The 14291-nt window shown below is 38.2% G+C and overlaps 1 protein-coding gene across 3 annotated transcripts in view; it reads right to left on the bottom strand.

The window, feature by feature from the left end:
- prkcz (protein kinase C, zeta) overlaps window positions 1–14291 on the bottom strand; it is a 185946-nt gene that overhangs the window by 100564 nt on the left and 71091 nt on the right. The window contains exon 1 of one of the 3 annotated variants that reach the window (XM_079826713.1): window positions 6054–6274. The exons of the other annotated variants lie outside the window; for them this stretch is intronic. Coding sequence (XP_079682839.1) covers window positions 6054–6090 — 37 coding nt within the window. The 5' untranslated portion in view covers window positions 6091–6274. Of the gene's footprint in view, window positions 1–6053; window positions 6275–14291 lie in introns of those variants that run through there. 3 annotated transcript variants of the gene reach the window in all.

The following is a 14291-nucleotide window of genomic DNA, read 5'->3' as shown; positions in this document are numbered from 1 at the left end:
CAGCGCCCACGACCGATCTAAAGTATCCAGATAGAAATTTGTTGGCCATTCTCAATGGGAAAGTGCCCAAGCAACATTGTCTGGCAACATTGTTCAAAAAAGTTGCCCTGTGTATCATCACCTTCAGATTAACCAACTGCAACTGTAATGCTGTTTGTACCTATAAAACAGTTGAAAACTGGCAAATCAGCCTGTGACATTTGGTCCAAAACTCAGTCTTTCGGAGAACCTTCCTCAGGAAACTTAATTCTTATTTCTACTTACTTAACATTTTTATTCCTTTAACATCTTTGGTCCTCTGTACTACACTGTCAATTTCCACTTACAATCAGGCAGCTTATTATCTTCTCTCCTTACTTAGCATTTTTACATCTATGAAGTCAAAGTCGGAGGTACCTCGTAAAAGATGATGATAAACAAAAAGAAAGGAAAAACCCCAATTTATAAGATAAATACACCCGAACATAGGAAAAAAGTTTATGATTGTGCATTTAAATCAAAATTTAAATTTATGCTGTGTTGAAAGTAACATCTCTGGTGGTCCTGGACAAAAATGGGGCCTACAATCTGTCAGTTCCAAAAATAAATTCAAAATCTGTCCTAACTGAAAGAACTAATTATAGCGTTAGCGTTATAGCATATGTGATAATATAGCATTACGAGAGATTTATAAGTAATTTTTTTGACCGGGAACACTGCCAGTGTGACTTTGTTCCATTTTGAACAAGATAAAAGCATTTCAGAACAAACCTGGTTATAAATTCAAGCGCATAAGTGTGATAAACAGTCCCAATTTTCATATTGTATTGAATATTGACAAAATTATCCACAACTACTTTTTTTTTCACTCATAAACTGAGGTTTATAAGCTATTTTTTGTAGGCCGGTCTTTTTTGTCCAGGAACATCACAAGTGTAACAAGGTGGGGGAAAAAAACAAAAGTACAAAAATGATCCACAAAATTTTGGGAACTAGTTATACCCTCTGTGAGCAAAGTCAGTTTTAGTCCAATGCGAACGAACATTCTTCGGGAAAAGAAAATCCTCTAAGGGTTACACAAAATAAGGGTTTTTCTTTATATGCTAGTGTACTACCAAGCACAAAATAAAGTAAGAAATAAAATAGCAACCTAGCAACCATCCAGAACACTATAGCAAAAGTCCAAAACAGAAAACACTCTAGCAAATGCTTAGCTACACCATAGAAACCTAAATTAAATTAAATTAAAAGTACTACAACTAAATTTTAAATGTTACTAGCTGACAAGTCCGATATATCCTTCCCAAACTTCCCGTTTCAACAGGAAATGTCAACACAGGAAAGAAAACTGTGCCTATAAAGCGATTTCATGTGTCTTTTAGTCTCAGGCTGATGCTTGTACTGAATCATACAGTGGAAATAAACTCCACAGCAGAGAATGAGTTCTGAGATATTTAAGGTCACAATGTGTCTGAAAAGCCTCAAGCAAACACACACACATTGATAGTTCTATCCTTCATATCACCTTTCATCTGTCATCCTTTTCTTTCCCTGAAACTTCTTTGAACTTTTGTGATGCATTATGAAATGCTGTAAAAGTTACATAGACAGTTGTCTTGTGTCTGTGTGTCATACCAGCTGTGAGTCCGAGATATTCAGGACTTCAGCAACAGCCCGGTTAATATTTCACCTTATGGGGGTAACATTTTCTTAAGAGACTTTTTGTGGCTCCTGAACTCTTGTGCTGATAGAAAAGCCTAAAATAAAATTGACATCAGAGTGGCAGCCTTTACTTCAAGCTCATCAGAGTTATCCCGGATGAAACGGCAGAGCTCCCGGGCAACTCTTTGATTTTAGGCGCCTCGTTTTTTAGCTTCGCCTTTAGTGGCCTGCCAAACTCTTTCTTATTCCCTTACGCATGAACACTACACATATATTCTTGATCAATAATGAGCTTTAGGCTCCTCTGAATGTTTTTAAAACTTTAAAACACCCCGTTCAGAGCTTCAAAGGTTTATAATGTCACTGTGAGTCTCTCGTGTCGCCACTGTTGAGATGACCCTGAGACAAAAAACGTGCCTGGGGCCATGTGTGTGCACTACAAGTCTAGTATTACGTAAGTATAAGTGTGAGCTTCACAGAATTAGGCAGTTTTAGGTAATTAGGAGGGGAGCAAACTAAAAAGCTTGGAAAAACAACACTCCCATGAGACACCCCAGCCGAGTGTACATGCGCGATAAAGTTTTTGAAATGTTAAGCATACACTCAGTAAAACATAAAACACACATGTACAAATATGATACCAATTCCTCATCCTAGAATATTGATGTACTGTATCACATGACCAGGGCTTTTAATACAATTCATACGCTTTAGAAAAAAAAAACGCTTTTTATATACAAAATTATTTGAACCCTTGACCCTAAGTGTTAAGCTTTATTGCATGACTTTTCCTGTTCTGTTTGTGCTACAAATGGAAATGATATCTCAAAATCAAGTGGCTTGTAGAGAAGAGGTGTGCTACTAGTATTTTCTAAGCGGTAATACTTACGATTTTTAAATAAATCCTTTTACTAAATTATTTTTTCAAATAAATGCTGTTCTTTTGAACTTTCTACTAAAAGGGTTTACCACATTTTAAAAAGAAACATTAAGCAGCACAATTGTTTTTCACATTGATAATAATAAGAAATATTTCTTGAGCACAAAATCAGCATATTAGAATGATTTCTGAAGGATCATGTGACACTGAAGACTGGACAAATGGCTTCTGATAATTCATCTTTGGAATAAATTAGGAATAAATTACAAATATATTCAAATAGGAAATATTTCACATTATTTCTGTTTTTACTGTATTTTTGATCGAATATATGCCGCATTGGTGAGCATAAGAGAATTCTTAAAGGGGTCATCGGATGCAAAATTAAAAAAAAAGTCTTTGCAGTGTGTGGACACAACCACCCTATAAATGATAAAAATCCATTCATTTCTTTTTTTTAATCCTCAAAATGTCCCCTAAACACTCTCAATAATCAAGCCGTTTTGATTTTCTGAGCAATATAACGTCATATTGTTCATGCTCCACCCACGACCGCTGACGGACTGTCCCATATTAGCATATTTCTGCCCTCAGCCAATTGTACGCTGTCTGCCAAGGCAGCACTTCACATGTCGTGTGTCTAGACTGTAAACAAATATGGACGTAGTGTCTGTGATGTCACTCGTAGGTTTCTGAAGAGTTTTTGAAGCCATTAGCATCTTGGCAGCGCATCACCATACGTCACTCCCGGATAACAGAAAATGGGCAAAGAGGCGGGACGTGGGTGGAGCTGGGGTGACGTGATGACTAACAGACAGCAGACAAACGACAATCCACCTGTCACTCAAAATGGCCATGCACTTAATTATGCAGAACTTTAAGATTTTGTATTAAAAAAAAATCACCCCCCTCACAGTTGTCATGAAGGGCAATTTAGCCGTATAGACCAAAACCACAATTTTTACCAGGCTGTAAACATGTTTTATTCTGCTGTAAAGTTGGGCATTTTTAACATGGTGCTCAATGAGATTCTGCTCCCTTTTGGTGCCTGTCCCTAGCGGTGAGTAGATGCATTGCAGTTTAATTCACTTCCGTATTGGCTTCAAGATAAACTGGGGCTGAATCCGAAATCGCCCCCTAATACAGTTCATTTGAAGGAGTGAATGAAAACAAGTGAGCGAATTCGGACAGCCGCTGTGTGTATATCGGCTGTACACTCTTTATTGCGGTGCAATGTGGGATAAAATGAGTGCACTCAATAACGTCCACTATGGTTTCGGACGCCACTACAAATGGTTGTCCCCTCAAGTAGTGCCCTATTTAAGGGTATAGGGGGCGATTTCGGATTCAGCCTGGGGGAGGTTGCCGCTTAGTCTACACGTCCCACAGAAGAGAGGGGTGGGGTGAGCAGTAGCTCATTATCATTTAAAGAGACATGAACCGAAACGGGTCGCTGTTTTCTGAGCTGTTTTTGAGGAGACAAAAATTGTGTTTTACACAAACACTGAGGAATTTTAACCAAAGTATGTTACATGAAGACCCTAAAGAATCATACCAACTTGTGTAAAAGGGTAGGGCTGGGTAAAAAAATATAGATTTCTCAATTTTAATCGATTCTCACTTTTACGAAACAATATCGATTCTTAAATCCCAAGAATCGATTAGTCATCCTGTTTCAGTTGATGAATGAACGGGACATTACAGCGCGCATCCCATCCAATAAATCGCAATAATCTTTGTGCTTTATTACTATTGATATGAAACAAAGTCTCAGATTTCAAATTACGTCCATTTTTTCTTACGAAATTCAAAAACATAAATACCGTTTTGCTGTTGTGGCGCGAGATCACTCTGCCATAGCTCTGCTCAAAGGAAGCCGCAGCATGGAGCAAACATGAACTGATCTTCTCTTCCGCCTTAAAATAAGTAACAGCGCGAATAGACATGAATGAGCATCTGAAAGTGTGTTAAAAGATACAGGACAACATCCCGAAATCCGTATCATGTCACATAGAATAGCTCCATCAGTGTTTCATTTTTATTGTTCTTATTTAATGCATGAAGGCTATGTATGAATAAATCTAGAACGTTTTTATGACAGTCACCATTTAAATGTTTATATTTCAAAAAACGAATTGGAGTAGAAACATGATTATGTAATTGTAAAGTTAATATTATAACTTTATTATTATATAAAAAAAATTGTTGAGTGTAATTTAAGTGTTTGTATACAGATCAGTTCATTTTTTCCTTCAATATTAGTAGGCTATTACCAAATGACTCCCATAGTTTAACAACTGAACTGAACACCTACTTTTCAGATCGTTCTTATACAGTACATAGCAACTAAACACACACCAAAACCACTAGCACTTGAACGCCTTAGCAACCACACAGCAAATCTCTGACAACCACCCTAGCATTGCAGCGTAACCTTTTGCAAGGGCAAGAAAGCTGGGGTGCGATCATGATGGGTTATGTTTTTTTAATTACTAACCCTGAGCTTTAACCATTACAACACACCACCCTTAGCGATCTTGCTAAACACAATGTGCTAAGCTTCCAGCACAAAACAAACAAACTGTCAACATCATTTTGCTTTGAAACTAAAGTGGACAGCGCACAGAGCCCTGAGGAACTATTATTGAGCTATGCACTAAAAATAGACACATAATCCATAAATAGACATTTTGATGTGAAGGAACTTGCTTTCAAATGGTGCAAACGGGGACATATATGAGTCGCTACACGTCAATACAGCATTCAAATTACATAGACTTAGGTGATAAATAAAGGTGGTTTCAACTGGAAAGTCCTACTGAACTCTCATTGAGTGAAGAAAAGCAAAATGTTTAATACATTAAACAAATTAAAACATTACAAAGACGTGATATCGGAGTCATGTAGAAAGCATGTAGCTGTTAAAGGGTCTGAGCAAATTAAACTCTCCGCATAGAGGACAGTTAAATAAAGGACAAGATAGAGACCCAGAAAGAGGACTGAGAGGGCATACAGAAGCAAAAATAGATCGAAAGAACACTTTCACCAAAATACACAACCACTGGAACATTAAAGGGATAGTTCACCTAAAAATGACATTTCTGTCAATGCTTACTCACCCTCATATTGTTCCAAACCTGAAATCGTGTCTTTATTAAGTTAAATATTAGTAAAATAACTAGTAACTGTCATGGACAACATTCACTTTCATTGGGGGGAAAGGAGCAGCTTAAACATTCTGCTAAACATCTCCTTTTGTGTTCCATGCAAGGAAGCACGTCAAACAGGTTTGAAATATACATAAGGTAAAAAACAATGTTGGGATGCACTACCCCTTTAAGGAACAAAATCCATCAAATAAAACAGCCATTCTGTCATCGTCTTCTTTTCATCCTATCTATCTATCTATCTATCTATCTATCTATCTATCTATCTATCTATCTATCTATCTATCTATCTATCTATCTATCTATCTATCTATCTATCTATCTATCTATCTATCTATCTATCTCTGCACGGCATACAATGGTACCTTTCACTCGCAGATAGAACAGCAGTGTTAGCAGCATCCCTATATGGGCTGGTGGTGCCTGGATCCACTTCACTGTCCCTCTTCCATCCTTCCTGCCATGCCACTGGAGCTCAGCCCGTGTCTCTGGTCCCCACTGACTTGTTCCCTCTCCTGCTCAGTAGCAAACCATCACACATCACACCCCTCTATCTCCTTCTGCCTGCTTGCACACACACATCTGAAAAGCACAGCCGAACTGAGCATGCTCAGTTTCTCTCTACTGGATGTTTAAAGAGTTTTTATTTTTTTTATTGGGTTGTTCCACTTCTCTTTTCTCTCTCTTCTTGTTTCACGAGGACCCCTGCAGGTTGATGCCATCACTTGTAGACACTTGTTATAACATGCACCTGCCACAAGAGGGCAAAGCTGACTTTTCAGACTGTACTGGCCTGGTTCTCTGACTCTGTTGGGACGTGGTGCTATTATTAAACCTTGTGCAGCAGGGAGAGTCAGGAAAGGAATATCGTGCAGGTGAAGTCATATTTTTGGATTCAGAGACTGACATATAGGAGAGTTAAGCATTTATTAATGAAGTGAGATGAAGGGAAGGGTGTGATTGCCAAGAAATTGAAGCTAACAGTGAATATAGTATGCAATATTTAAAGGGGATACATATATAAATATATTTATAGACTATTAAAAAAATTCAATTGATCAAAAGTGACAGTAAATACATTCATAAGATTTCTATTTCAAATAAATGCTGTTCTTTTGAACTTTCTCTTAATTCTATCACGGTTTCGACAAAAACAGTTTTCAACATTGATAATAATGTTTATTGAGCAAAAAATCTGCGTATCAGAATGATTTCTGAAAGATCGTGAGACCTAAAACTGGAGATATGATGCTGAAAATTCAGCTTTGCCATCACAGGAATAAATTACATTTTAAAATATAATAAATTAGAAAACATCCATGTTAAATTGTAATATCTTTTCTCAATATTACTGTTTATTCTTTCATAAAATAAATGCTACCTTGATGAGAGACTTCTTTCAAAAACATAAAAAATGTGTATCGACCCCAAGTTTCTGGTGCAAGAAACTAATATAAGGGTAAAAAATGTAATTAAAAAAAAAAAAAAATGGCAAATATGTCACATACATACATTACAGTACATAATAATGCACACACACGCGCACAGGAGAGATCAGAGTTCAACATTCTTTCTCCACAGATGAAACCTTTGGAACCATAAATTATGAATACTTGACTTCTATATAGCTTAGCCTCTTTTTCTCCTGTTCTCTTTTTTCTACCCGCAATAACCTCAATTTCTCTCCTCGACTGGCTGATGTTGCAATACTTTGGAGGTTGTGAAAGCATTTTCCGAATACCACAACAATGAGAATATCTCTCTCTCCTCATGATGGGCGGCTTTATCAGAGTCCAGCCCCGCTCCGGAAACTCGCCTCATCTGAGGACTTCCACCTCCAGCTCCAGTTCATACAGCCTACTTCAGCTTCAACACACGTCCACTTCCTTTCAGTCGTTATTTTATTGTCAGCTCAATGAAGCAATTATTGCATTCCACAGTATCTATAAAAGGAGGACGCGACCTTCAGTCTGAGTCAGACGTTTATTGCGACAAATTGCAATGGCAAGAGTTTGATGCAGATTTAAAAATGATGCCAGGAATTTCTGCAATGAGAAAGAGCACATTATGTCCAGTGCTGCCAACCGTACTTCCTGTGCTGGAGCCGATGCGTTTTCAGTGTTGCCATCTGACAGCAAAATGATTTGCCACCTTAAAAGGATTTAGAGAAAAAAACTCTCTAGAACTGAACACTGTAAAACTGTAGCCCAAAGGCAAACTCAATACACAGCCATTAGGCCTTAATTCAGTTCTGTTTATGTGCCTCACTACATGGAATAACCCTCTCTGGTCTGCCTGGTTTGGTTTAGCAGTGAGTTGAGCATGAGTGAGTGTGCATGTTTTCATGTAAATAAAGGGGTTAATGGAAGGACTGGTACATAGACAGACAACAGCTAAAGGTTTGTGCAACGCTAATGGTTTTCCATTATGGCCCAGCGGTGCATCGCTGAAATTAAATTGTACGTGTGTGGATCAGTCATTGAGCAGATGTGCTCAAACATCATCCTATGGCTAAAACAAACATGCATTTTAGCATTTCAAACTAATTTTCCCACTCATTTAAAATGGCCATGGAACAAATACAGTGCAAACATGAGGCCTAATGAATAAATTATGACACATCAACTTTTAAAATTAGCACATCACTTCTGCACCAATTCAAGCAATATCTATTCTGTAATGGTGATTAATAATTAAATATACATTATACACACACACACACACACACACACACACACACGTATACATATATATAATTGGTTATTTTTGCATATGGAAGACCAATCCCAATGCAATATCCAAAATAGGCTTAAGAAAGAAAACTGCAATTCAGTATGCAAATATTATAATTAAAGAGACAGTTCACCCAAAAATGAAAATTAGTCATGATTTACTCACCCTCAAGACATCCTAGGTGTATATGACATTCTTCTTTCAGACGAATAAAATCTGAGTAATATTACAAAAGTCCTGGCTAATCCAAGTGTTATAATAGCAGTAGTTGTTGCTCTGTTTTTGAAGTTCATAAAAAATGCACCTGTCCGTCAAATAACGTGCTCCACGCGGCTCCGGGAGGTTAATAAAGGCCTTCTGAAGTGAATCGATGCGCTTGTGTAAGAAAAATATCCATATTTCAAACTTTATAAAGTAAAGTTTCGGCCGATCACCTTCCGTATTCAATTTATGGAAAAAGTGTTGAAAGTGCCTCTGCCGTTCAAAAGGCTTCCATTACCAGGCGTCGCGTACACATCTTGAATTGCGAGAAGGCACTTTCAACACTGTTCCACGGAAGGCGATCGACTGGAACTTTACTTTTATAAAGTTTTAAATATGGATATTTGTCTTACAAAAACGCATCGATTCGCTTCAGAAGGCCTTTATTGACCCCCCAGAGCCGCGTGGAGCACGTTATTTGATGGACAGATGCATTTTTTATGGACTTCAAAAACCGAGAAACAGCCACTGCCATTATAAAGCTTGGAAGAGTCAAGACTTTTCTAATATAACTCTGATTTTATTCGTCTGAAAGAAGAATGTCATATACACCTCGGATGACTTAAGGGTGAGTAAATCATGGGCTAATTTACATTTTTGGGTGAAACGCTGTTGGTTTCATTCTGAATGTCGAACAATGTCTTAATGGAGATGATGTACTTTTTCTTTATTTTAAAAATAAATATAAAAATAAAACACAAACACACACAAATAACTAAGGCTGAAATGATCTAAAAAGAAGTTTGAATGGAAGCCTTTACATTAAGCATGTATAGCTAAATAAATATAGAAGATGTCGAATACAGGTTAAGAACAAACCTTAGTATGTTTGAGGAATGTCAATAATATCAATGATCAATAACAATTTAAATCAGTCAAAACACTCCACAAGATGATGATGATGATGTCATCATATTCCATGTCTTCTCCCTCACAGTCACACTTCCTGTCTGAGTCCGACCACACACTGAATCCTGATACCACAATCATTCTGGAGTAGCCTGTCAGATGTATTTATCAAACACATGTGTCTGCATAATCGAATCGTGCCGCTTGACAAATGTTTCATGCTGGTAAAAACGAAGCGAATTGGACAGAGCTGGCGTTGAAGGAAATGTGAAGCAAAAAGCCATGTACACTTGGACTGACAGGATGACATCACTCACAAGAACAGCCGGACACTACTTGGGGAAAACATTAAAGACTCCATGAAATATGGGTTCTGTGACTTTTAATCATTGGCTATTATTTTTTGAGGTCAAATTGGCAAATCATGACTCTTGCCATTGGCTTTTTGGGACAAGCCCATGTGACCCGCTCAAACCAGTTTCACTAAGAAATACATCAACTGTTCTCAACAAACCATATAAGAACCAGAGACATGAGAACATGAGAACTAGCTTTTCAGATAATCAAGCTCTGAAGATGTCAAATGAGTTGGTACATTTATAATGTTGTGCGATTTTCAGTCTAACATTAATATTCATGGGGGATATCAGGAAAACATTACAGTGCGTGTTCAATATGTTTGATGCAGATGAGCAGATGGTGTCTAGGAACTTCAAACTGTACGTTCATAAACACACACACACACACACACATACACATATGATGGCAGAAATATTCTCCTTTTATCCTGGGCACTCCTCCAAATTAAACAGTTTGAAAAGGGGGGAGGAGGTGGTCACTTTAAAAGCTTTTATTTGCACAGACATCCATCCTCAGACAACAAGCCAATTAGCCTAACAACCACCCAGAAGGAAGGAAATCCACAGTGTGTTATTTTACACAACTGACTGAGGTCATTTAGGTTAACACAAACCGAGGTCTGTCACGAAACACATCAGATGGCAAGACCTTCAGCCGGATTCAACAAGAGAGCATAAGGGAGGAAAGGTCAAAGGCCAGCATCATGTATGTAGTATCTTGTGTTAAGATGTGCAAAGACTTTCCAATGCATTCAAGAATGGATGAAAATGTCTTAAAAAGCTTATAATACAAATAGGTTCGATACTGGTCTGGATTTAGGCCTAAAGCGGTCTTTTCCGGGTCTTTTCTGAAGGTCTGGTACTAGTCCTAGAGGGTTCTACTCTTCATCTGAGTAGGGGTGTGCCAAAAAATCGATTCACAGAAGAATCTAGATTCTCATTTGCAACGATTCAGAATCGATCTGAAATGTCCAAGAATCGATTTATTAAATTAATTAGGGCTGGGCAAATTAACACGTTAACGCGGGCGATTAATTTTTTCAGCTTAACGCATTAAAAGTATTTAACGCAAATAACGCGGCGTCCGTTTTTATATCCATTTTTGCTTAGCGTTACATGATCATCACGCTCTTATTCATGTAAATACTTCCAAGCGCAACAAGACACAAGAGAACGCGCTGTGTGCCAATGTCCTCTGTGTGTGTGTGTGTGTGTGTGTGCGTCTTATGTCAGCTAATCAAGGGACACACACACACACACACTCCACGCACAGACAGACTCGCGTCAGTTTCTTGCTCACAACGAGTTCTCTTTTGCTTTTGAACAAACAATAACACAGAGGATTTTGAGCACTCATATTAGAAGTCATAAATTAGTTAAATAACGTCTTAAATGAACTTAAAGAGATGTGAGGAAATGAGATGCGCGGGACAGCGCGTGAGATCCGCGGCTGTTCTTAAAGTGACAGGAGCACTGATGATGCCTGTCGTTAATGTTCATCAAAGAACAACGGGAACAGAGAAAATTGTAGCTTTAATGATGATTCATCTATATTTAATTACTAATAATACTAATCATTACTACTAATGAGTAGCAATTGAGAACCAGACAAAGTTTTTGATAAAAGGCACTTTCCTGAGAATTGAACTTAATAAATGTGAAAAAGACACTTTAATGTCTTCGTTTGTCATTCTGTATAGCAAAGCAGATGAGAGTAGATCATGATCAGAGAAATCATTATGGATAAAATCGAAAATCTTTTTGAATCGAAAATCGATTATGAATCGAATCGTGGCCTCAAGAATCGGAATCGAATTGAATCGTGAGATGGTAAAAGATTCCCACCCCTACATCTGAGTCTGGGTCTGTGTAGCAATGATCACTCATATTTCATGCTTTAAATGTAACACATGTAGAGTCATTCAGATAAAACGTTTTCCAGCTGTAGAGTGTCAGAAGGTCGCACAAACACATTAACTGAGAGCAGGTCAGCTGTGCCATCTGTGGATCAATGGTTACGTAAGTGAGCGTAAGCTCGGAGAAACAGAGGAAAAAGGAGGAACGGAATGATGCGATGATGTCACGGAACATGGAAGAGCATGACTGTCCCGGATTTTAAACGACTGCCATTATGACATCATATATGGAGTACGATGAGATTCAATGGGATTTTAACAGAAAAGGGTGGCAGAGAGAGAAAGATGGCACGCATTTTAACGAGAGGGGTTGGATCTGCAGAGGAAGGGTTTGGAAACAGTTTGTGTCAGTGCTTTTAAAAAAAGAGGATTAACTGTGGGGCAACACCCTCCAGAGACTGTATAAAATACAGAGCAATGCATTATGGGAGATTATGAGCACACTTGCACACTCACTTAAAATTTCACTTGCGACTTCAAAACAGAAAAAAGTTCAGAAAGCTGATGTCAGCCATTCAGGTGCAGTAATCCTACAGAGATTATGGATCCCCTCGAAATCTTTAAATATCCAACTGCAGACATTAATCCTGAGGTCCAGTTCTCTGACATAAAAGAAAAACTGACATGCTGATCTTTAAAGAGCATTATGCAATCACAAATATGATTATTGATCTATTTGTTTGAATAAATCTCAAACGCTCTGTCAAATCCCATATTTCAACAAACAGAACACTTATCTGGGGTATGTGGTAATATCTACTGTAAATACTTTATTTGTCATCTGACTAGAGATCTGCATTGTCCTGTGAATAAACAAAGGCTTCTATCACGACTGTGGGTTTCATCATGTGACACACTGGGCCAAATCACTTCCTGTCCTGAAAAAAAGGCTTCTTGTCTCTCTGTGGATGCTGCTGTATGAGGAATTGCTGATTTTTGTGAAGAAAAAAAAATGCGTTAAACAAAAATATGATATTCAGTTAACTGTATAAGAATCGGAAATAAAAATATACAGTGAAATGAATAATTTTCATAATAATAATAAAATAGTTTTTTGAAGGGTTAGGGCAAAGTGAAATGCTGTCCTTCAAAGCATATTTTTTAACTGCTGTAATTTGATAAACCCCCCGATAATTAACTTTTCCTGGAAGATCAGAAGGTTCATTGCTCATGTTGTAATGCACGTAACTACAGAAAACCAATGATAATTTTTTTCATCTTATACACAGTAGGGTGTACAGTAGAACATAGTAAAGCGCTATATGCCTCACAATAAACAATACTAATCCTACAACACAGAGTATTGTCATATCAAAATCCAATTTCTCAAACAAGATGAGTGCTTGAAAATCCAAAATAAACATGATTCCTCTCTAGCGTATACATGTTGGCATAAGTAAACCTGCTTGCTCAAAGTGATACTAAATAGGAGGCCGGGGGACCTCGGTAAAAACAGATGTCCGGGGGACATCGGTAAAAAACCCAACCAATATTCAAACTCCATCTCAGACCACAATCATTACCCCTGAAACCACATCTAATCTATTCTATACATGATCTTTAATGACATCCCATTTGTAATCCGTAGGGTTTAATATGGAGTTGGCCCACCCTTAGCAGCTATAACAGCGTCAACTCTTCTGGGAAGGCTTTCCACAAGGTTTAGGAGTGTGTTTATGGGAATTTTTGGCCATTCTTCTAGAAGCGCATTTGTGAGGTCAGGCACTGATGTTGGACGAGAAGGCCACCAAAGGTGTTCTATCGGGTTGAGGTCAGGACTCTGTGCAGGCCAGTCAAGTTCCTCCACACCAAACTTGTCAAAAACGTCTTGGTATGCTGAAGCATTAAGAGTTCCTTTCACTGGAACTAAGGGGCCAAGCCCAACCCCTGAAAAACAACCCCACACCATAACCCCCCCTCCACCAAACTTTACACTTGGCAGAATGCAGTCAGGCAAGTACCGTTCTCCTGGCAACCGCCAAACCCAGCATGATTCATCACTCCAGAGAACACATCACTTCTCTATTGCCCAGTGGCGGCGTGCTTTACTCCACTGCATCCGACGCTTTGCATTGCACTTGGTGATGTAAGGCTTGGTTGCAGCTGCTCGGCCATGGAAACCCATTCCATGAAGCTCTCTAGCTCTCTCTTTGTTATAATACAATTAACAGTTGACCGTGGAATATTTAGTAGTGAGAAAATTTCATGAATGGACTGATTTCACAGGTGGCAAACATATCACGGTACCACGCTTTAATTCCTCCTGAGAATCTTGAGCTCCTGAGAGCGACCCATTCTTTCACAAATGTTTGTGGAAGCGTCTGCATGCCTAGGTGCTTGATTTTATACACCTGTGGTCATGGAAGTGATTGGAATGCCTGAATTCAATGATTTGGAGGGGTGTCCCAATACTTTTGGCAATATAGTGTAGATGAGGTTTGTCAACATATTTGATTGGTTTTAATGAAACAGTTAATGAAAAATA

Source organism: Gobio gobio (genome assembly GCF_949357685.1).
Source record: "Gobio gobio genome assembly, chromosome: 10".
NCBI lineage: Eukaryota > Metazoa > Chordata > Actinopteri > Cypriniformes > Gobionidae > Gobio > Gobio gobio.
This window is presented reverse-complemented; position numbering and strand designations above follow the sequence as displayed.